Here is a 24425-nt window from a genome sequence, read left to right on the forward strand (position 1 = left end):
TGACTGTGTTCCACCTCTAAGTTAAAGGCAGGCAGGAAAGCCAACCTAATGACAGACCCCAGCTCCACCCTCTCCCCCTAGGCCTCAGACTTCACCAGCATCCAAAAACTATGGCAGGACATCAGCCTAGTAGACGGAAAGAACCCAAGTTCTAATTATCAATCAGAAGACAGAAACTGCCCTTGACATGTCACTGTCTTGGGAAGTGGGATTTGGGGATGGTGAGTCCCAGAGAAAAAAGGTTATTTTGGTGTGAGAAGAGTGTTATTTCTGTTTCTGACCTCTGCTTGCCTCATACCGGGAAAGACAGCTTCATGCCTGTTTCTATAATTAAGGAAATGAGAATGCGCTTCTTCCAGCCATTTGAGAGGAGTTGATTTTGAGAGGAGTCGGCTGTGTTGTGCAGAGGGGAGAGGGTCGGATAGATCCTGCATCACAGTGAGAGGCATAGAAGCCCAAGCCTTGCTAGTTGGTAAGAAATCACCAGTTTATTGAATGAAAAACCCAACATCCACTCAGTCCCCCAAACCCCACCCCTCTCCGGCCCCAAGAGAGCAGCTCAGCCCAGGAGATGCTCTGGACAGCAGGGCTGAGCAGGGGTATAAGGGCTGGAGGAGTTTGGGGAGGTATGGAGAATGAGAAAAACACTTTTCAAAATGAAGTTCTGTGCAAAAACTTCTAGAAGGGGTGAGGGCAACGGTAAAGCTCTGGAGGTGCTGGGGTGGTGGACAGAGGGCTGCGGCTGGGATGGCGGCCCTGCGTGCTCAGCTTCTCCTGAGAAGGCTGATGGTCGAGGCTGAGGAGTTGGCTCAGACCCCCATGGCAAGAGGGAGGGTTTGGAGCCTGCTGGAGAGAGACCTGGCTGGGAAGGTGGGCTCTCTGTCCAGGTGGGAGGTGGGGAAGAACACACTAGGGAATGGGACACAAATGGACATGGTGGGCACGGGGAGATGTAGGGTCACAGACAATATGCCGGTGGGGGTCTGCCTCCCATCTGTCCCAGTCTGGAGTTCAGGAAGAGGCAGGCTGTGCTGGAGGGCAGGGGGTGGGAGGCAGAGGGAGGAGAGTCATCAACAAGGGGGAGCCACAAGGACAGCGACTGGTGCCCAAGCGAGTCACATGGAACCACCAAGAGACTGGCTGTGCAGAGAACCAAAGAAACACTCAAGGATGCTCGTGACATCTAGGGGGGACCTGGGGGTCAGTGAGGAAGTCGTGCATGGGGGAGACCAGGAAGGCCCCTCCACCCCAGAAATACATGGCATCACCACAGAAATGCGGTTCTGGGGGTGAGGGAGGGGTGGGGCTGCTCCTGTGATTGTGGAGGGGAGGGGGTCCCTTGGGCTCAGGGTGCCCCTCCTATCCCACACTGGGAGAACCCACCGGAGTGGGAAGTGGCCCTGGGCCCCACTTGAGGGGGCGACAGGTTGGGCAGCTGGCAGAGGGATGGGGAGGGCTGGATTCCCTGCTGTGGGCCAGGGTTCCAGGTTTCCTATTTCCAGGAAGGAACTGGTGCCATGTGGGGAGACTGGAAGTCGGTGAAGGGAGGCCCAGAGGACTCAATTCCAGGGATGGGTGCCAAAAGGCAAAATCGACACGCCCCGGCCCGGAATGGGAGGGAGAGGACTGAGCAGGAGGGAGGGGAGCAGCGTCCCCACTGGCAGTGTCCTTCAGGACTGGGCAAGAGAGATACAGGCCTCAGGGCCAGGAAAGGGGACGCTGGACCCAGGCCTGCTGGCCTCCCCCTGCCCGCAGGCGGTGAGGCTGGTGGCAGTGCCAGGAGGGAGAGTGGCCAGGAGATAGTGCCCTCAGGTGGCCTTGCTGCCACTGAATAGTCCCACTGGAAAGTGCTTGACATGGGTGGGCCACTGGGCCGCCAGCTGGAAGAACTTGATGTCACTCCACTCGACTCCGTCGATGGACACTGGGGTGACAGGGGAAGGAGGGGGTGACCAGGGCTGCTAAGGCCACCTCCCCAGGGTCCCTCGGGGAGGGCCATCGCCTCCCTCCCCGCAGAGTCCCCTGCCCCTCTTCTTCCCGCCCTGCCCAGCACCCCTCCTCCCGTGTCTCCCCGTACCTCTCAGCATGGTCTGCTGCTGCTTGGCAGAGCAGATGAGGCGGCTGATGCCCTCGATGACCTGGCTCTTGGAATCTACCTCCTTTTCTCGAGGTTTCTTGCTCAGGAAGATCGTGGGAACTGGAAAGCAAGCAGAACCACCTCTGTCACAACCCTTGGAAAAGTATTCACCCCCTCCCCTCTCTCAGCCCCACCGGCCCCTCTTCCTGTGTGTGTGTGGTGGGGGAGATGATCTGCTGATGGACATCCTCTCTCCCCAGCTCTGGGTAGGCAGGCAGGCAGCACGTACCAGGATCTTTGAGTCCTGCCCCCTCCCAGCATAGGCCTCTCCTTGAGCTTCAGTATCATCAACTGTGTAACGAGGACCTGGGGCCAGTTGGGTCTCTGAGGTCCCTTCCAGCTTGGGTGTTCTAGGTAGCCTGTAGGGCAAGGAGCCTGTGCCCTTGGGCTCCTGCCTACTCACTCGCACCCACGTAGGGCCGAGTCTGCTGCGGCTAGGAGGAGGGAGGCCACACCAGAGTGTCTGCACCATCTCTGTTCTAAGGATGTCGGGGCAGCAAGGAGAACACATAGAGCTGTCAGGCCTGCCCTTGTTGCTCTGGCTTTTGGCCTGGCACAGTCCCCCGCTTGCCCTCAAGAGGAACTCTGTGGAACAGAGGCACGGACAGAAAGGGGCCCAGCTGCTTTGGGAATGCTCTGAGGAGGAAGGGTCCAGCGATTAGAGAAAGCCCCTGACAGCTGGGCGATGCGTGGGGCTGGGAGGGCCCACGGGTCACCTGGCAGACTTGTCTGCTATGGCAGGTGCACAGCCAAATCAGCAGAACAGACGGCAGCAAGCTCTGCCCTAGCCCTGGCCTGGTTGTGGGGATTCCTGCCTCATACTCTCAGAGCATAGGACCCAGGCCACCCCCAACTCTACCTCTAGTGACTTAAGTGCCCCATCTTATCCAAAATGGGCTGTACTCCTCTTAATTCTTAAACAACAAACATTCTGCTTCATGGGGACACAGTGATGTCCTCCTCTGTCACATGGTCCATCCCTGAGGGTAGTGGCTGGAAAGGCTCCCTACATTATGGCAGCACTAACTGCCTTGGCCCCTAAGGTGCTGATGTTCAGCAGGTAGGGACCAACTGCTCACTGGGAACATCCATTTCCTTTGTTAAAGAAGGAACGGCCTTGTCTCGCAGGTGATGCAGGTCCCTGGGCTGGACCCCATGATATGTGTGCTCTTCACCTTCATCCAAAGATCTCCCAGAAGCAGATTCTGTCCCAGGCCCTGAGAGGAGATGGGGAACCCCGGTGGCCCCGACTGTCCCTGGCCTCAGATGTCACTTACCTTTCTTGTTCTTCTCTTTGGTGACCACAGTCATTGCCATGGTACCGGAAAGCTGGGCCTCCCCACCATGGGGCAGGCGGGAAACCTGCACTGAGCGGAAGACGCTCTTGAGGGTGTTCTTGGAACTGGCGTCCCTCTTGTCACCTTCCCTTCTCCGCTCACCAGGGTGGCCCAGCCAGTAGTCCACCTGGAGGCCAATCACGTCCCCATATGGGCTGTTGGGGCTCCTGAGGAAGGGGAACAGTAATGGAGAGTAGGCTCTGCCTTCAGTTCCCAACTACATGGCCAGGTTGGAGGGCCCGGGGGAGACTGCCAGGCTCTGGGAGGGGTGAGAGGAGGCGGCAGATTAAACGGCTCTGGGTTCCCTCCAGTCTCATGGAATTGGTTCGTGTGGGAAGGGAGAGACAGGCTGATCGGAGGACAAAGCCAGGAGCAGATAAAGACCTGAGACACTGTGAGGGAGCCAAATACAAAGTCACAGGGCGATAAGGGAAGCAGAGAGGAAAGGAGCTTTAGGAAGAAAGCCTGCCTGCACGCATACATACACACACTCATATGCACACACATACACCCCCCCAGCAAGCACGTATGCACACATATACATACACGTGCACATACACATGCACACATATGTACACACCCAACAAGCAGAGCCCAGGCAAAACCCAGCCAAGGGCTGGAGAGATTAAGTGGGGCAGAGACAGAAACACCTTGGCCAGCTCCACAGCAGCCCCAGGAGGGAGAGCTGATGGTTGCTGACCTGCAGCTTTCTCTTATTTATGGCACTTCTGGCTCAGGGATAATTTTAGCTCCGAGGGGAAAAAGGGCTGATGTTTTCTTGAAAGGAGGCGTCAGACACAATAGGTACACAGGCTACAAAAGTCATCTGACATTTCTTTCTGCCTACTTTCAGTGATTCCATTAAAAACCAGCTTAAATGGGATAGAAAAGGAGGTCGAAGTTAAGGGCTGGTCCCCAGACCCTCAGGAAGCCTGGAACCATGAGGCATTACCGGCTGTGTGGGACTTCCTCCTTTCCTGCACCGTCCCTTCCATAAACCAGTAGAGACCACATGATGGGAAGTGAAAAGGGGAGGAGAGGGTGAGGGACGATGAGGGTTGGGATCCGAGGTGCAATGCAGGCTTCTCGCCATCTAAGAACATTCATGTTCTTCAGGGACCATGACCCTGTCATTGGTGTTTCTGGGACAACCACAGGCTAGTGCCTCCGCTCTCTGCTGCTGAGGACCATTCCCAGGAGAAACACAAAGAGGTAAGGCAGAAAAAGGGAAACAGGGAGGAAGAAGGTGCAGGAGCCCATTTCTGTTCCTGACTCACACCTGCCCTTTTCTCACCTCCCAGCCTGCTCCCTCAAGCCCCCTGCAGGAGCATTCTGCTCCACACTCCGTCTGTCATCTCCTCCTGTTCTCAGGCCTGGCATGAGAGGTGCCTTCTGAGAGGCCACCCTGACTGCCTGATCTAAACTATGGGTACTCGAGATCCTAAAGAAATTCCTTCTCCTTTCAGAACCATCCCCCTACTATTTTTTCATAGCACTTACTGCAACCTACACAATTTGAAAGTTTTTGCTGCTCTGGCATTGCCAGGACCCAGAAGCCTGAGCTCCGGGACTAGGATGAGCCTTTCTTATTTGCTGCTACAGCTCCAGTGCCTCAAACGGGCACTCTGCTGACAGACAGACTGAATGCATGAGAGAAGGCAATAATACCTCCCATGTGCCAGGTACCAAACCATACAGGTTCTTATTTAAGCCTCACAAACTGTGACATGGCTATTTCACTCTACTGACAAAGATGAAAATGAAGCTTAGTAATTTGTCCAAATGACAGATTCTTTGCTTGACCAAACTTTAGAAACTTTAGTCTGGCTCCCAAACATTTTCCTAGGCTCGTTTGTGTACATCTTTGTAAAATCCAGTTAGCAAGAACCCTGCTAAGACAGTTGGCAAGAGCCCCCCACCCTCCCCGTCTGATCACCTGGGATACCTGCTCAGGTTCCTCATCCGCCACCACCCCCAGAAGATGTCTGACACCCTGACCTGTCTTCAGCAAGAATCTCCCGACCCCTAATGTTTCTTCTTAGTCATTTTCCATCCACACCTGCTCCCTGGGTAGAAATCCCCACTTGTTTCGGTTGTGTTGGAGTTGAGCCACCGCCCCTGCAAAATCCATGGCAGTGCTCCCTACACCTGTCTCAATGATCACACCTCGATGTGGTCTCTCTCACTGAGCCTTAGCTTAGAAAGTGTCGTTGAGTAGTTAGTTCTTTACCAAAAGCTAATGTAGCGGACCTAACACAGAACCACGACTCGAACCCAGGTGTGCAGGACTCCCATGCCCACACTCTTTCCCCCTCGCTGGACAGTCCCCCAGCAAGACTCCCGTACAGCACTTTACAGGTTACAGAGGGTCTCTCTGTCATTTGTCTCATTCAATTCTTTTACCTGGGAGACAGGGTAGAGAGTATCCTCCATTGTTCAGGGCTGTTCCACTTGCCCGGCTAGTGACCGAAGGCTCTGAATTCGAACGCCTACGTCCTTGCCACTAACCTGCCTTCTACACTCAGTGTAACATCACTGTTATACAATGCTGCAGGCGGGGGTGAGGGGGCAGTCAGTACGGTTCCTGGGCCCTGAGGGAGAGGGTCGGTGGGAAGGAGAGGTATGGGCAAGAGCCTTACCCCACAACGGCGAGGGCACTGCTCATGGACGGGGACGAAGGAGGAGTGGCTGTGGTATCTCGGCTCAGGCCTGAGCTGGAAGGCGGTGATGTGGAGGGCACAGTAAGGCTGACCACAGGTGAGTCATCCCCATCACCTGTCAGGGGGACAAGCACAGGGGGACAGCCAAGGGGTCAAGGTACCCCTCTGTCTCAGCTGTAGCTGAGCTTTTAACACCTCCCCACCACCCCCTGCCGCCGCTTCACCCAGGAAGTGAAGGTGGCCACAGTTTTCCTGCTCAAATTCTGACTTAACCTTAGGAGCCCCCAAATCTTCACCTTCTGGCCTGCTGGACTAGAGATGAGCCTAGAAGGCATCACCTCACTTCACAGAAGCAAAAGAATCCCAGCCTCACCTGCAGTAGAGGGAGAATCTTCAACCAGACCCACCTTCACCACCTGAGAGAAAGAAGAGATACCGCATTAAGTCCTCTCACTAAAGCTGGACACATTTTGATCCAGTTGGAAGCAGGTGTTTGGACACAACAGCCATTACTATATATTATTTGATCAGAGGCTTTTAAAATCTTTGCAAATCCAGAGCAGCCCAGATCTGTAAGATACGTATAAAAGCCCAGTTCCAAACAATGATGTGGGGGCACATGAGGCCTTGTGGCTCATCTCTAGGGAGGGCAAAAAGCCACCTTGAAGGCAGGAACCATTTCAGTATTCTGATCTCATTTCTTCTAAGATCACGTGGGTAGGAGGCCATTTTCCCATGTCAGAGAAGTAAAGAACCGCTCTGAGAAAGCTTAGTAAGACAGGGTGTTGCAGGGGAGGAGCTCTCTGAAAGCCTGCCTGTTGCACCAAGCAGGGGAACATGCTGATGTGCTGATACCAGCTTCCTCCTTTCCAGATCTGTTGGAATCTGGGACAATATGGATAAGGAGGTGATCCCAGGCACCTTCCTGCCCCTTTCCTGCCTCAAGGAAGTGGTATTAATTTCAGCTTCCCAAAGGATTTTAGATTGCTCATAGAGAATTCTGGGAAGGACAGAGGGGGCCCTCCAGCGGCCAGCAAAGGGCACAGCTAGAAACAGACTAAATGTTACAGCTGTGACTTGAAGTGACAGGCGAATTCCTGTGAAGTAGCAGGCCAAGGGCCTAGCACCCGGCAGAGGTGCAGCAGAGCTGAGAGGTCACAGAAGCTGCACCCTGGGGACTGACAGGGAGTGGAGATGACGTGCAAATGGTCCCGTCATGGCTACTTAGAACACAGTGCTGCTATTCACTGAAGTTTGTCCCAAATTCTCTATGCATCCTTATTTTAGTTCTCGGAAAGTAACATACCGACACTCTGAACTTCCTGGACACAACTCCCTTGCTCCCCTGGCATTATATGAGGCTGCCAGTTCCTTTGTTGGTTTAAATTTTAAATTTTTAGTATTTCTCTCTTGTCTGTGAGGCCAGAGTGTGCAGCAACCCATAGCTCCACAAAGATGTGTATCAAACCATCAGCTTAGGCTACAGGCTGTGGTCTGGAGCCTCCAACATGGCAATGGAAGTAGCCCCAGTGGCTAACAGGAACTGAGTGGATCATTCAGACAGTAGGCTTTAGCGAGGCACAAGAAAGGGCAACCGAATTTCTCCAGGCTCAGGGATCTCCCATGATCACTCTAGACATCCAGAGTCTGGGACGAGCAAAGAATAAGCCCTTCATCTGCTTATGTCCCCCTACCCAAAGCTAGGAGAGTATAGGAAAAGATACAAGCTGACCTGGAAGTGAAATTCAATTGTCTCATACATGGAAATCTGAATTTTCAGCCATGCTTTTGTGGAGTGCTTTGGCCCCACAGGGTGTCAGCTCTGTCACCTCTGGGGTCCCTTTCTTGGTTGGTCTCTGCCTTATGGCCGAGCTACTGCCAAATGAAACAAAGGCCAGTGCCACCTGACATCAGGGATATTTGAGACATTTCCCTTTTGTTTTCAAAATCAATGAACTCATCTAGAGATTCTCCTTTGACTAAATAGGAAGGGAAAGGAGGGATCCTTCTTCTCAGTGGTACATTTGACCCTGAAGACAGAAATACCTACTTCTTGGACTTCTCTTCAGAATATCATCTATCATTATTTCATTTCTGAGGCAGCCTTCTTTTCCCTGGAGACTGCAGAACCTATGCTCTGGATGTCCCTCCCTAGGCCAAGGCACCAGGTTCTGGGCTTGGTGTAATAAATATGAGGATACTAGTGATGATCTGGGGTAGCCCATGATTCAGGAAAAGAGGATACTGAAAGGAACAGCTCAGTACATGTTCCAGCCCAGGGTTTCTCCACTTTGGCATTATTGACATTGGGGCCAGATTAATCTGTTTGGCGGGGCTGGGGAGCTGTCTGGTGCCCTGTAGGAAGTTTAGCGGCATCCCTGGTCTCTACCCACTGGATGCCACTAGCACCCCAACTTCCAGCTGTGACAGCCAAAAATGTCTCCGGGCATGGCCAGATGTCCCCTCGGGACAGAATCACCTCTGGATGAGAACTACTGTCTAGATGAATCTTTTATTTGTGTATGTGTATGTGGGGAGGCCAGGAGAATGGATGGGGTACAGAGGAGTGGGGAGTCAGTACTCACGCCAATGAAGGGGATAAACTTCTGATAGGAGTCTTCATCAGGGCTGTTGGAAGAGAAAGAAAAGCTTTATAGTTAGTGGGTGATACTGCATGGAGAGCTGGGGATACAAGCTTTTGATATTTAAAAAATTTTTTTTTTCAATGTTTATTCATTTTTGAGAGACAGAGAGAAACAGAATACAAGCCGGGGAGGGGCAGAGAGAGAGAGGGAGGGAGGGAGGGAGGGAGAAAGAGAATCTGAAGCAGGCTCCAGGCTCCGAGCTCTCAGCACAGAGCCTGATGTGGGGCTCGAACCCACGAACCATGAAATCCTGACTTGAACCGAAGTCAGATGCTTAACTGACTGAGCCACCCAGGTGCCCCAGCTTTTGATATTTTATTGTGGCTTCAAGGGAGTCCAGACACTACATGACACTTTCCATCATGTCTCAGGATGGCAGAGGAGCCAAAGATAGAGGCAAAAGATCTGATTCTGCATACTTCACCACCTGCTCCCACGTGCGGATTTCAGCCCCTAGGATGGGCTTCTCTTATGCTAAGGGGGCATCTATTTGGGTGGGGAGGCCCAGGACAAGGATGGCGGGGCCTGGATGGAAGGCGGTAAAAACATTGCCTCTCATATTCTCTTGAGTTGCTACAAAGAGAAACAGGTGGGGAGAAGGAAAATACAGAAAAGCAAAGAAAACTCAAGATTTAGCTAGCCCACCCACCCTAGCAGTTTCAAGAAATCCCCTGAAGTGAAACTTACAACTTATGCCTGCAGGTCAGCATGGCTTCAGCTACGGGGAGCTGGTGTGTGACACCTGCCCCACTGACATACTGCATGACCCGCCCGACCACGTCCAGTTGCTCTGCAGAAAAGACAAGAGATAACTGCCGGTTTATTTCAGCAGGCAAACCTGAAAACCTTCTGAGAGATCCCCTTGTTGAGACCCATCAGAAGACCCTCGGAGTCGAGGGAGAGAAAGGGTTCTAAAGATCCTCTGGTTTTGAATATAAGGAACGAAGAACCAAAGCGCTGTTCTCTCCCTTCCGATCTCCGTTTGCAGTTCCTCAAAGCTCCGCTCTCCTCCAGGCTAATCGTGCTCACGCTTCTATTTTGTTCATACCAATCTCGTAACCTAGAGGGACTCCTCCACTCTACCAATCTGTGCCTATCACTTCCTTCAAGGTCTGGCGACACATTTGCTACTCCTCAGCCTTGCAGAACTCAAGCTCACTCTAAGCGCTGCCACTTTTACTCTGTATTTCAGAGAAAAGACGTGGTCAGCACAGTGTTATTAGCTTATAAACAGATTGCTTAGTAACTCTTCTCTGTTTCTTATGCTTGATTTCTACAACTAGAAATGTCCTCCTCATCACCTCCTCGTGGCCCTCCTTATTTCTAGATGCATAGGAGCACAGCAAACAGCAGAGCTTAAAAATGTCCAGAGTGAAGCGGGACTGCACATAATGGGCCTCCTCCTACTAAATACTCACTGCGAAAATAAACATGCAAAGGGATTGGGAGTGGTAGAACCATAGGGAGGAAAAAAAGTAAGCTCTCTTGGCCCCTCCTTTGGCCAAGACTGGCCCTCCATGAACCAGGTGGCATTTTGCCTCAATCCCTCACAAGCGGCCATTACCTGACACTGGGGGCTCCGAGCGACTGAAGAGGTCTCTCCAGCCAGAATCAAGGAAGTTACTGCTGTATCTACTGTCGACTGAGCCCAAGTATTTGGCCACAGGGTGAGAACCTAGGAGATGGAAACCAGAGAAGGTAAAGTGGTTAAGGGACAAAGTACGGCCTGGCCTTTGAGCTCCCTAACTGTCCCTTCTTAGGGCCCAGCCCCAACATGCTGCTTCAGGAGTGAAATCTACTCCATTTTTACCGAGGGGAATGATGAGAAAGCGCATGTAGCCAAGCCAGTCGGAGGTCTTGCTGGCCAGCGACTTGACAAAGAACCGGAGGATGGAGCTCAGGTAACTCTGGCCTCCCACTGCTGCCACCTTCACCGGCCTCGGCATGGAGGAGTTGCAGTTGCAGCTGGGGAGCAAGGGAAGAGGCACAACCACATTTAGGGGGTTCACCAGCATCCTACTCGGACAAAGGCCCCAAGCTTTGACTTCACTTGATTCCACAACCCACAGAGGGAAAATAAGCCAATAAACAAAATAATACACAGAGAGGCAATGAACCACAGTGCTTTTGCAATAAGGAGAGAAACCTGGGATCAGAGAGGCAGGTGACTGTCTAGAAGGAAGAAAGAATTAGCTTAGGCTAACGGGAGACAATCTGGCAGTGCTGCCAGGGGTCAGCGGTGGGCGTGAGCCCAGATGCCTGGAGGACCTGCGGTTCTCATTTCCATTGGCGGGGACTCTGGGCCCCTCTGGGGAGGTCCTGACTCTGGATGCCAAGTATCGTGGCACAGTTAGAGGGATGAGAGTAAAAGGCCTTTGTAAAACCCTGGTTTTCTCCCTGGTCTTCTTCGTCCTGGGTTTAAGGAGAAGATGTGGCAGGTCAAGAGTACAAGTTGGGAGGCAGGGAGAGCAGGAGAATGACATTTTCACACCCTGACCTCTGGGGCCAGCAGGGACAACAGAGCACCGTGGCCCGCCACTGTAAACCACACGGCGACTGAGGAGTTTTGGGCTGGTGAGGCAGGGCACTCCTGTCACTGCTTAGAAGTCAGGGTGGGAGGATGAAGTCAGAGGGAGCCCCAAAGGGCAGGAGACAAGCAGAGCCCTTACTAGCGCTGAATACGGGTGAGCAAGGCAGACAGCACGGCCTGGACCTCCACGGTGGAGCAGGTACACACGACAGGCTTCCGTTGGTCCTGGAGCAGCTCTGCCACGTACTGGGAGGCAGGGAGGGAAAGGGCAGGGACACAGGTGAGTCCACGCAGCAAGAACGCAGCTCCCCCACAGGCACCAAGGAGCAGGCTAGGCCCAGCTTGAGTGGCAGGGCCCATCCTCTGTCCTTGAGATCAAAGCCGGGCAAAGGTCAGGTCTCTGGCTGCCAGTGAAGAGGTGGGGCTAGACCCCACATAGACATGCTAACCAGGAAATGTGGGAAGGTTAAGGAATCTTTAGATTCTCATGTTGCCTCTGTAGCGTATGTTCTGGGTGTCGGGGCCACTAGGAAAGAGGGATTCTGGCGCCAGGATCTACCCGGGGGCAGGGGGCAGCGGTGACTGGGGGCCAGAGGGTATTGCTCTGCCTCTTCTGAACTGCCTTCCTGGGAACTAGGGCAACCTCTGGCATTTTATAGCACTTTGTACCTTTCAAGATACCTGTGTTCTGTTATGCTGACAGAAAAACCACACACGACCACCCTGGAAGGAAGGCAGGACCAGTAATACTATCACTTTTCTACAGACGAGGAAGCTGAGGTACAAAAAGTTAGTGACGTGAGGTCCCACGGGCCGGAAAATGACAGAACTGGGACAGGAGTCTAGAACTACAGGCTGAGTTCAGTCAGGGAAGAGGGGCCTGAGACATGGGGATCATTTTCCTGTTTCTCCACGTCCTGCCTCTTGCTCCCCAGAACCTCTCCTCCCCAGCCCTGCCATCTTTAGTGCTTTACCTGGCCCTGCCAGTCCGCAGTGTTGACAAGGATGACATTTTCTGGGAGAGCTGCATCTGATACCAGGATCTGATTCAGTTGGTCATATACAACCTTTCTTGGAATCTGCAGGGACAAATGTGCCTATCAGGTAGTCCCCAGGGAGCGTGAGGGGACAGCAGGGTGCACTAGGATAGAGAATCTCTGGGGCAGGGGTATTCAGGGAGAATACAGGGAGACACTGGGAATTTCTGGAGGAGACCCAGTATGCCACTGGCCAGAGCAAAATGGAAAGGACAAGGATAAAGAGTAAGCAGAGAGTCCTCAGAGAACACACTCAGACACCAGGAACAAAGCCCCAGCAGTAGTCCTGACGGAGGAGGGGGAGGGCAGACTAAGCTAGAAACACGATCAGCATGCCCTGAAGGGTAATGATGCAGCCGAAGTACCAGGAGAGGAGGAGGGCGGTAACAGTTACCAGGTGTGCTCGCTCACAGAAACGAAATTGAGGGCAATGGGGAGAGAACCAAGGAGAGCGGCAGTGGGTACTGTGTGGGGAGCCCCACTGTCACAGGGAACAAAAGGTACTTCAGGAACAGTGATTAGCAAGGAGGACGACACCTGACACCTCGCCCCAGGCACAGGCTATTCTGGTCGCCAGTTCATTTTCAGCTATGCAATAGCGGCAAACTCAGGAAGCCACGTTGACACAAACTTTTCTCTTGGTGCTATTTATCAGGTAAGCGAACAGGCTTGCTGTTAGCTCTGGAGGAAGTGTAGTTGTGTGAGGTGCCAGTTTAGAAAGGTTCCTTCCCCAAGCCCCGATCCCACTGGCCTTCAGAAAGAGAAAATAATTCCTGAGGTCTGGTTTCTTCTGCTTCTATTCCAGCCTACTCTTGGGTCTTTTAATCAAAATATTTTAATATTGTTGATTTGCCAGCCTGAAATCACATTAACCGGCCCATAGTAGTACGAAGGGTATCTGAGTCCAGGTGGGTGATGTCCAATGAGATACTGACGGTTGCTGTCCTCTAGAATAACTGATTCACCACACAATCTCTAGACTGAGGTCTGATGGAGGCAGAACAAATCAGGTGTGGAACTGCCACTTGGGGGTGATGGCAGGCTGTGACAATGCTGGCATTTCCTGCTCCCTCCTCCGCTCCCTGCAGATCAGCCCCGAAGCCAATTCCGCACTAGTAGTAAGTAACACATATGTTAGACTTCTCTGATTTAGATCTGTCTTCAAGACTTTTATTCAGAACATTCCACAGTATTCCCTCTTTTCTCTCTACCTAACTGCCCAAGGAAGATGTCAGAACAGAAGCCAAGGTCTAGGGATGCTCAGAGGGCCCTGGCCTTGAGAGGGAGGGGGTACCTGCGTGCTGTGGCCCAAGTCGGGGGACCTCTCACTGTCGGAGCTGTTGGTTCTCTCACTCAGGGGCTTGGAGAGCTGCCGCTCCTTCAGGGGTGTGCTCCGCTTCTGCCGGGGCGTGTGTACCCCATCCACTTTGCTGCCAGAGATGTGGAAAGGAGGTAGTTAAATAGCCCCCGTGACCCCAAAGCCATTATCAGCCACTCTTCCCCCGCCCATGAGCCTATGCTAACTATGGTCACAAGCCTCACACCATCTGCTTGGTTTCCTTAATTCTACCCTCCCTGTTTTAGGATTTTCTTCCAATCTCGAGTACCTGGGAGAAGCAGAACCTTGGAGATCTGTTTTGCTGGACTTCATGGGAGTTTTGACCTTCTCTGGCACAACCAGACTTGTGCTCATATCTCCAAACATGTCCTGGTCAGTAATTTCCTGCCAGCGAGGAAAGGAAACAGCGAGGGTTACTTCCCCCTCAATGACCACCCAGGAGCCTGGAGAGTCTCACAATGAGGGTCAGTCTCTCGCTCTCTTTTCCTAGAAGCACATGGTTCTGCACCTATCTCTCCAATGAGGAAGTTTACTGTTTAATTTAATGCAGTGTACCCACTCTGCTGGGTACTGTCTCTTGCTACTCGATCTGTCCTCTGCATTTATGAACTATTATTTGTCAACACACAAACCTGGGCTGATGACCTGGCTTCTTTAGGTGGGGAGGAGAATTTTAATCGTGACATGACATGATTAGAATTTCTTTTTCTTTCCTTCCTTCCCTTCCTCCTTTCCTCCCTCCCTCTCCCCCTCCCCTCTCTGTTTCTTGGAATTTCATTTTGAAATGACCACTGCAGTATAGACCACAGTCGGGCAAGAGCGGAAGCTGGGTTTTCAGATTATTGGTGAACCATAAAGTGCAAGTGTATAGTAAGCTTTAAATTAACCTTGCATCAAGTCTAATGTTTGGTTATTCACCGGATCTTTGATGTAGCATTATTTACTATAGGAAACAGAAGCCTAAGATAATTCTTCCCTGGACTCCATCAACTACCAGGTCTCACTGTGAGGCTAATGCATAGTACACCCCCGAGTGATACCTGGTAAAGTTCTCTGCTCCCTCCCACCCACTGTGTCCAGCCTCCGGTCCCACTGGAAGAACTTCAGTCTATTCTGAGAGGCCCAGCTCAGATGTCCCCCTCCAGTCAGAATCACTTGTCCTTCCCTGAGCCTCCACAGAACCTCAGGTGTGCATAGCTTGGCTCTCCTCCTGGAGGGTGGTGTCTTGATGGCAGAGGCCTTGGTGTTCTCACCTTCGCATCTTTAGTGCTTAGCACGTGTAGTTACCCAGTAAGTATGTGTGGAGCCAGTGTATAAATTGGGCACTCCAAGCGATACATTCCATTTCTCTAGGGCTTGGCTCGGCCTCCTGGGCAGCTCCAGTCTCTTAGGGGAAGGACTTGACCAATAATCACTTGGAGATTTAACGTGTAGGCTGCCTGCTCACACTAAAAGCAACTCTGGAGGAAGGGATGGTTTTTCAGGGGAAGATACTGGTTGTCATCTCGCAGAAGTAAATAAGGATGACAGATAGTGAGAAATTATCCAAATTAGCATTTAATCAGATCTAATAAAAGAGCAGAATGGGGACATTTCTGGTTTGCTAATTTGGGGAATGACCTGGTCTCCAGGGTAGGTTATATTCCATGGGTAAGGATTCTAGGAGAAAGAGAACACAGAACGTTCACAAGTCCACAGATGCAGGCAAAATTCCCAGGGAGGTCTTGAAGGTCTTTTGGCTTTATTTCTAAAGGCACAAAACCTAAGTTACACAGGAGACTGAGCTGCACATACCAGAGTGTCTGTTTCAGTCAAGCTGTCATCTTGATTTTTAATCCAAGCAGATTTGACTTTTTCTAGAGCAGCCAATTCCATCTGCAAAAATTAGAATAATTAGTCATCACCATCCAAATAACTACCATTCTAACTGGTTCTCTTGGTCCCTCAGAAGCTTAAAATGCTTCCACTTAATTTGAAGATCTCATCAAAATCTTTGGAATTTCCATCTTCTAAGAAGTGTGTTTGGTGAAAACTAAGTGTCAGAAGGATCAGCTATTCTGTCATCATTAAATCAGTAGCACAGTGCAACTCAGAGCCCAGCAACTCTCATCTCTCGGACTCTCACAAGATGTCACAGGGAAGAGAAGATCAGCGTTTAGATGACTTTGTATGGGCCCCGCAAGGCCTCTAACTCTGGGGACAGTAAATGCCCTCGGAGGACATCCGGGGCCTCTTCTGCTTCTCAGAAGTTGCTGGGAAGGAAAATCTTACAGTTCAGGTCTTTGACTTTGAGACTAAAGACATCCATGGTAGCCAAATTTATTTTGCTTGGTAGAAACATCTACAGACCCCTCAAGATAAATGAATATACGAAGCAAAACACACCCAATGCTACGCCATTTAGGTGTGAATTAATTCTCCCTCTGTCCCCAACTCTTATTAGCGTTTTCCATAAACATTAAAAATTTACTTTGTAAATAACTGACACATAGAACTATATTTTTCGTATTTGCTAACATTGTTTCTGGCTGTGCAGATGTCCATGTAAAAGTCACAAGAGTTTGAGCGTTGTTGTGGGTCTTAGATGTAGGGAAGGTACTGGCCTTAGTGAATGTTTTTGGAAACCAGAGAGTTAGGAAAGATCAAAGATATCCTACCTTCTCCCAATCACTCAAATTCCTTCCTCTGAGTAAATTAAATAGTACTGAGAAACACTGGGCTTATAAATTCAAGGGGGTACTTGGAAAACTAATGAACAACTATAGCAAATGTAGGCCCTGTGTCATATTCTACCTACACCATATGGTTTCTCTACCTCAGCCCTGCTGACATTTTGGCCAGATCCTTCTTTGTTGTGGGGGATGTGTCCTGTGCATAGCAGGATGTTAAACAGCATCCCTGGCCTCTACCCACTAAGTGCCAGCAGCAGCACCCCCAACCCCTCAAGTTGTGACAATCAAAACTGTCTCTGGTCGTTGCCAGCGCCAAATGTTCCTTGAGAAGGAGGCAAAAACCACCCCTGGTTGGGAGGCACTGCTCTAAACCATCTGCAAGACTAACCAACATACTTTAACTAGACCTTGTGACCCCAAATCTTGAGATGGTTTGGCTCAGAACCAAACATAATAGTTTGCCTCAGATTGCAAGCTAGTTCATTACATTGTCTACATGAAGAACCAATGTTAACAGAGTCCAGAGTCATGGGAAAGTCCTGGTTAGATTTAAGACTAAAGACGATTTCACTCAGTTTTGGATTTCAGTATCACAAATGAATTAAACACATTTAAAGAGAATGAACTGGAGCAATAACACCGTTCTGCTGAAGGGTTTTAAAGTAGCATGTCAAGGCCTGGGACAAGTACAGAATTGTTTCCATGGTGAAGCTGCAACAACCTTCACTTGGCCTGGGGTTAAAGGGAACCTGCTGGCTATTCACGGACTCTTCTAGATGTTCCAAGCAGTCCCACTAGGAGCAAACTCCCAGTTCTCCAAATTTCTGGTTTTGCTCCTATAAATACGAAGGGCTTTTCTCACCCCAGAACCCTGGGACACAGCCGTGCAGCAGCTGTGTCTAATTGGATAGCACTGGAGGCAGATGCTACCAGTCCAAAGTACTGTGCCCACGGGGCAATGTTGGTGCTACAGGGAGGGTACATGCTCCTGTGAGGGGGGCAGAGTGGGGAAGTATTTAGGCTCTCATTTGTATGAAGTACTAGTCTCTAACACCGTTATTTACAGTGCGATGGAAATAGCAACTTTTAGCAGCAGGAAGTCTCGGCTGAAAGGCTGTATCTCCCGACCTCCCCGACTGAAGCACCGTCAGGGTCTATTGTTATTAGCCTGGAAAACCAAATTCTGCTGCTACTGTGTACTCAAGTCCTGGGAAAGCTAACAACTGTAATAATTTGTATCAGCAGAAATTCCTTCTGGTTTTAGTGATACACTGAATCCTCTGAAACTGGGGAACAAAAAAGAGTATTAAGAAAAACAAATAACAATGCTAGGAAATCAGAAAGAGAGGATAAAAGTTGGGCAGCATGTGCATACCTGCCTATATATGCGTAATCTCAGTATTTTTTTTCCTGCTATATTTGGAGCTTCCCTGTAAAAGCATGGCCTTGCTATGTATTTCCCCAAGTGCCTTTCATACTAAAGGATCCCAGAGCTCTACATCCACATCAAGACACACGGAGCTCTTCAAAACAGAAATATCACAGAGAATCAGCAAAGCAAGTCTGAAATCTGGCCAACAGAGCCAGAGTTTGAAGGGCTCGTTAAAAAGACATCGACATTCTAACAATTTCAGGAGACCAGAACCGAAATGGTTCCGAGACTATAATAAGAACAGCAACAGCAGCCTCCGTTTGCCGCTTTGACTGCATAGTTCCCACGTGGTGGGCCAACGCATCTATCCGGCGAGCACATGCCAGAGGATTTGCCCGCATTCTCTCATGGTATCTTCACACTGCCCCACAAGGCATGTGCCTCTTGCAGGTACTCTGTAGACGAGGAAACCAAGGCCTGGCAACTGCCCCAGATCACGCAGTCAGTGGAAGGATGGGGTCAAGATTCAAACTCAGAGGTCTGACTCCAGAACACATGCTCTCAACTTCAGTGCCCCCCCTGCCCAGAGAAAAGTTCTGCTTAGATAAGGGCCCTGAGGCCATCATATTGTAAAGACTGATACTCAGTTGACTTTTGAGCTAATTGAGCTAATTTTGAGCTAATTAGAGTTAGCTATGCTAACTCTAAGGCACCTCAGGCTCAGAGGATCAGTGCTTCTCTCTAAACTGTGTTAGCCATACAACTGGGACTGAAGTAGAACTTACAGACAAGTTCTATCAACCAAGAAACACCTTCATTAGTATAAAATAATGTATTGATGTGATAACAACAATCCCTACCGTTTATTGAGAATTCATTATATGTTAGGTGTTATGCTTAGTGTTTTGGGGGCGTTATCTCAGTTAATAATTGCATTTTGTTACAGTATTCCTTGTTCCGCATTCCTAGGACACTATGAAACAGTTCTCCTTTGGCCAGGTGCCGGTTTTCTCTCTAGAAGGGTCATCCCTTGTATTTATATTTGAGATGGAATCTGGCTGTAGTGGCCAACAATCTGTCCATGTGGACACTGACCATTCAGGAGGGCTGTTTAGAAAGCCCATGAGAGAGAGCAGCTACAAGCCACAGAAATAGTAAGGTGAGGCCTCCTCGGCTCCAGATCAGAGTGCAAGGTCTTCAAATGGCATGCCAGAGGCTTCTCTGTGGAGGGATTCTCCTTGTGGGCTGCAGTTTTCCACCCCACATTTCTTCAGTAATGCCACCTGCTGCCACTGTTCTAGGGCCAGACAGTGCCGGCTGTGCCTTCACTGGGAAGAGGGATGAGGTGGGAGACAGCCCCACCTGGTGGCAGCAAGCAGTAAGGCAGCCCAAGAGCTGACCCAGGAGCGGCCACAGGGTCTGCAGACACCTGGGACGGATGGCAGCCCTTCCACAGACACAGTACTTTTCAGGGGATGGAGTACCTCACATATCATTTCTTCACAATTAATACCTATTCACAAGGTGAGTTTTGTATGCCCTCTGTTGAAGTGGAGCGAACAGAACTTAAAGGACTCAGTTTCTTAGATCTAAAGAAAAGACACTGGGCTTGCAACAGCACACCGTAAACGACACTAAAATCATGCACAACATCTTCCCTTTAGCTGTAAATGAGAACAGCTTCGTAGGGCCTGAGGTAGATACAGCATCAACCCAGGCTCCAACCCCTGATCCACTGCTAGGGGAGCCTTCCCAAGTAGGAACAGAGCATGGTCCAGGGTGATGCTGGCCTCCCGTGGTGCTACAGCAGACAGAAACTTTTTCCTTTCGGTCATCAGACAAAATGGAAATCTACCTGCTAAATTCCTAATTCTTTGAGGGCACTGCCCCCCTCTAGGAATAAAGCCTATGTAAGTGGGCTTCCTGCCTCTTTATGTTCTTTACCTAGGCTGGAAAGCAGAACTGCTTAACATTGGCAGGATGCCACACTCCCTGCTACCATGTTACAGATGTCGAGAGAGAAATCTGAGGCGCTGTGTGTTCTGGGAAGGAAGGCTCCAAGTCATGGTAGGAACTGACCAAAAAAGAACACCCAAACAGCCACAGCAATGCCCACAAAGAACCAAGCTCCCAGCTAGGACTCTGATGAGGACACCCAAGGTCGACACAAGATAAGACTGCTCTTCTAAGATCACAAAACGAGCCAAGAGCAGAGTGTTCAGAGTGTTAAGCCCCAACACTCCCCTGGTCCCTCTCCCCAACCCCCATATCCGTCGGTCTTGCTCACAGGGCTGGTGGTGTCTTTGCTGAGGCTACCCTTGCTGTTGAGGCTGCCAATCTCCGTCTGTGAGCTGGACTGCGACATCCCCTCAAAGAAGGGCCTGCGGCAAAGAAGCACAGCCAGGGTCAGTGGCCACCGGGGCCCGGAGCAGCAGCCTGTGGAAGGTTGGGTGGCGATGCGGTGTTCAAGAAAGATCAACAACCCGGGCTTGAAGGATGCCCACTGAGGAAGGACACAGCAGAGTGGACAAGGAGGACCTGGACCAAAGGACTTCAGGAAAAGTCCTATCAGGACTTTTGCCAGCTAGAGGCAAAAACAGTGATCCTTATCCAGACAGCTGGAGGTTCAACAGGGTGAGGAGCCAAACTCCCTGGTAATGGAGGGGAAGTGAGGGAGGGGGCCTAGGAGACTGTGCTGGCTTAGGAAGGAGATATGCAGGGAGACAATTCGATAGAAGAGGTTTGGGCCTCACTTGAGCTTGGGCTTTGGAGTGCTAAGGATGCTCTCCGTCTCTTCCATTTCAGGGCCACTGTCGCTGGGATTGTACATCTCCAGACTATCATACAGTTCATCCAAGTCCTCTTCCACCTCTCGTATCTGCTCTCGGGATACGTGTTCCAGCCCGAAGCCTACCTGTGGGGGACAAAAAGCTTTGAGTTTGGGGTTACCTCTATTAACAACTATGGTAGATGCATAACTCTTTCCTCCTGGACAGGTACCAACTGGCCTCCTTAACTAGTCGTCCTTAAGGGGCAATGCCATAGCTTCGCATGCATCGGGGTAATCTTAGTGTCCTTTCTGTGATCTAATCCTGAGAGCAGGGATGTGATGAGGCCACCTTTCCCTTTCAGTGCCTCCCTACCACTCCACACTATGGGCCTGGCATGAGAAGAAAAGTACAAGTGCTAATGTACTTCTGCCAAAGCATGGGCACAAGAAAACCCAGAGGACTGTGACTCTGTGCAGGCCGGTTCTATTTTCCAGGAGCCCACAGAAGGACAAAGACACCTCAAGACAATTTTCTTCCCCATCTCTTTCCGGTCCATTCAGAAGAGAAGCCTGTGAAAACTGGCACCAGGCCGGTCAGAGCCCAGGGAGGACACGGCATCTCTAGTTTTTATTTTAAGGTTATTTATTTATTTTGAGAGAGAGAGTGCAAGCATAAGTGGGGGAGGGGCAGATAGAGAATCCCGAGCAGGCTCCTACACTGACAGTGCAGAGCCCAACGTGGGGCTCAATCCCACAAACTAGAGCTGACCACCGAGGACGCCCCTACCTCACAGGCTGTTGCTCACAATGTTCCCCGTCCAATAGGAGGGAAAATTCAACAACAACAACTAGATTTGTTACTGGCACCCCATAGCAGAGGCGTGGTATTAAACAACAGTTGAGCATAACCATGCTACCCTTGCTTCCAGGTACCATGAAACTTTGGGTGCTACATGGAAAGCTTTCCTTTGTCTTTTCAAGTAGCTTAAAGCCCTTCTTTAGCTATGTTCTCACTTGGGGTTCCTGCAATCCTGACTCCTAGTGGCAGGAAAGAGCACACCCCAGGAACGACGGTGAAACTCAGGGGATTCTTCTACTCACCATCAACCTCGGGAGTAAGGGGTCGTACCTCATCTGAAACTTTAAACCGCTTCAGGAGGGCCACAAACTTCTGTTTGATGTTAGGTTGCTGTAGGGACAAATTGCACAATAATTCTCAAACAAAACCCATTTGTGGACTGATCAAGTGAAGTCAACAGAGTGATCCAGAGCCCGCTTTTGTAAAGAGCTGTGGGAGGACACGAAGACGGGAAGACAGTTTCTCCCCTCTGGCACATAAAACCCACCAGGGCAGCAGGCATGAGCATTTAATGCTGGGGCAGTTCCCAGGGCTGTGGGCATAGATGGAAGGAGGGCTCATCTCTCCCTAGGGCCCTCCACCACCCACACATCTCCAGCTCATCCATTTCTCCAGTCCTTCAGATCCATGGTGCTGCTTGGTGATTTCCACCTGCATATACAGGCACCTCAAACCCAGCATTTCCAAGAATTCATCACCTTCTCCCTGTGTTCCTATCCAGGGTACCATTATCCCCCACTGATTGTAGGAGTCTGAACCTCGAGTCTCTCCCCTCCCCTTTCTCCTCACAGCCGAGTGTTCACTAACTCCTATGTTCTTTTTCATCTGTAATACCACTGCTTTCCTCCAGGCCTTTTTGTCCCCACAACTCTGTGGGATCACCGCAATGGCCTTTGACCGACACTCCCCCAACCCTCACGCTCCCGGCCAGTTTCCAGTCTTGTTCTCTCCAGAGTCCATAGTGATTATCACAAATGCAAATCTAATGTTACTCTCCCCAAATTAGAGGTCTTCACTGGTCCCCAGTGCCCAGGGAACGAGCTGCAGCATCGAGCCCATGTGTGTCTGAAGGCTGCTCTGCCGGTCTCTAGCCTCACATCACCAACCAACACCCCACACCAGCATTCAAGTGGAAACTGCTTATAGTTCTGTAAGGAATGGCATGCTGCTGTACCCCTCTGGGCCTTTACACACGGTACCTTCTGCCCTGACTAAACATTCTCTCCCAATCCACTTGGCGAATCTCTGTTTATCCTTAGAAACCCATCTCTCTGCATCCAGTCTGTGAAGCTCTCTTGGCACTTCTGCTCAGAGTCGGTCACTTTCACCTTAGTGCCATCGCTGTCCCTTACACCAAACTCTATCTTCTAGCCCCTACTCTACTATGTCGCAGCCACTTGTTTAGACGTCGTTTGTGTCTAGACACTGTGACCTCCTTGATGGTATGGACGAGCCCTTTCTTATCTCAATGTCTCAAACTCCAGGCACAGTGATGAGCTTGGGGTCTTAAGTACTTCCTGACTGAATGACAGACTTGCCATCTGGGGACGGAAGAGACTAACTTGCAAGTAAGGCTGAGCCAGGCCTTCAAGAAAAAGCAGGGGCTCCAAAGGTAGAAAGGGCATCCACAGCAGAGAAAAAACAAACAAACAGCAAGTCAATTAGTGTGTCTAGAACAAAGTATTCTTGGTAGGGAGAGAAGAATGCATGTGTACAAAAGGAGACAGAAACTAAAGAACTCTTACTAAGTCTCTGGTAATCTGACTGGAAAATGCCTGGAGCTAAAAAAAAATAAAATAAAATAAAAAATAAAAACAAAGAACAACCTTTGAGGTAGAGGCTATTAATAGGAGCACTGAACTCTGGTCATATAACAGGGTAAAGCTGGTTCATAGGAGACCACAGGGAGAGGGGATTTATAAAGCTCCAGGAGGCATCCTATGGGAAGAAAGTAGGACCTCTCTTTGGTTACAGAGCAGGAAAAAGAAAAACTTAACAGAAGGAGGTACAACACAGAGTGATCCTCCAGTCTCTTCCCATTGTGAGTACAACGATACAAGATGTCTAAGGCTCTGGGGACATGCCTTATCCAGGTCATTTTGGAGTGCCAATCAAGGATTAGATACCTGAGGACAATGAAGCAGTTCTCACACTCTCTAGTCATTATTCAACGGGGGAAATCAAGACCATAGTCTTGAGAATTTACATTTAAGCCCAATGATACCTCAGGAGGCATGGAGATGACAGTGTTGTTTCATGGTGAATGCCAGGTTTAGATACAACACATCTGGAAGGTCTGGCCTACATTTAGTTCATTCCTGAAGGTGATAGGAATCTCTGTTCTTGGGGTCCCTAGGCTAGCTCTGTACTAGAGAATCAGGATGTGTCAGGAAAAATGAAACTGAGTTTCTAGCACTTTGACTCTCCCACACTTTAGCACAGGAACTCCAGAATCAGTCAAAGTTAACAGACCAAGAAACAGACTCTTAACTATAGCTATAGAACAAACTGCTGGTTACCAGTGGGAAGGTGGGTGGGGGATGGCTGAAATAGGTGAAGGGGATTAAGAGTACACTTATCATGATGAACTCTGAGTAATTTAGAGAGTTGTTGAATTACCATGCTGTACACCTGAAACTAATGTAACAGTATGTTAACTATACTGGAAATTAAATTAAGTTAAAAAAAAAAAACCAACCACCAAGGTTAACCTAGAAATCCAGGTATTAAGTATCTCAGTCCAGGACCCTTAATTTCACCAAAATAGTGACTCTTGAGGAATCTTATGTAGGAGACACAATTCAAAGGCATCTGGCCTCTAAGGTTATAGATCCATTAAAGATCCAAGTATATCCAATGTATATATATCCAGTGTGTGTGTGTGTGTGTGTGTGTGTGTGTGTGTGTGTGTGAGAGAGAGAGAGAGAGAGAGAGAGAGAGAGAGAGAGAGAGAGAGAATATATCTGTATCTATATCTATATGTCTGTATCTCTCCAACTATATCCAATGGAATTAGACCTTACCAATTGCTTACAGTTCTAAGCACTAGCTTATTATTTCTGGGTTA

At 50.0% G+C, this 24425-nt stretch overlaps 1 protein-coding gene across 3 annotated transcripts in view; it reads right to left on the bottom strand.

Moving 5' to 3' along the window:
* Window positions 1–466: 466 nt before the first annotated feature.
* Window positions 467–24425, bottom strand: part of PACS1 (phosphofurin acidic cluster sorting protein 1) — a 155871-nt gene continuing 131912 nt past the window's right edge. For all 3 annotated transcript variants that reach the window (XM_047877866.1, XM_047877867.1, XM_047877868.1), the window contains exons 8-24: window positions 21629–21688; window positions 20483–20643; window positions 20017–20110; window positions 15480–15560; window positions 13954–14069; window positions 13641–13776; window positions 12284–12388; window positions 11449–11555; window positions 10590–10744; window positions 10344–10454; window positions 9467–9569; window positions 8720–8762; window positions 6508–6550; window positions 6114–6249; window positions 3415–3641; window positions 2078–2197; window positions 467–1924 (exon numbers count right to left, since the gene is read on the bottom strand). In XM_047877866.1, coding sequence (XP_047733822.1) covers window positions 1809–1924; window positions 2078–2197; window positions 3415–3641; window positions 6114–6249; window positions 6508–6550; window positions 8720–8762; window positions 9467–9569; window positions 10344–10454; window positions 10590–10744; window positions 11449–11555; window positions 12284–12388; window positions 13641–13776; window positions 13954–14069; window positions 15480–15560; window positions 20017–20110; window positions 20483–20643; window positions 21629–21688 — 1914 coding nt within the window. In that variant the 3' untranslated portion in view covers window positions 467–1808. The remainder of the gene's footprint in view (window positions 1925–2077; window positions 2198–3414; window positions 3642–6113; window positions 6250–6507; window positions 6551–8719; window positions 8763–9466; window positions 9570–10343; window positions 10455–10589; window positions 10745–11448; window positions 11556–12283; window positions 12389–13640; window positions 13777–13953; window positions 14070–15479; window positions 15561–20016; window positions 20111–20482; window positions 20644–21628; window positions 21689–24425) is intronic.

The sequence above is a fragment of the Prionailurus viverrinus genome, chromosome D1 (assembly GCF_022837055.1).
Source record: "Prionailurus viverrinus isolate Anna chromosome D1, UM_Priviv_1.0, whole genome shotgun sequence".
Lineage (NCBI taxonomy): Eukaryota > Metazoa > Chordata > Mammalia > Carnivora > Felidae > Prionailurus > Prionailurus viverrinus.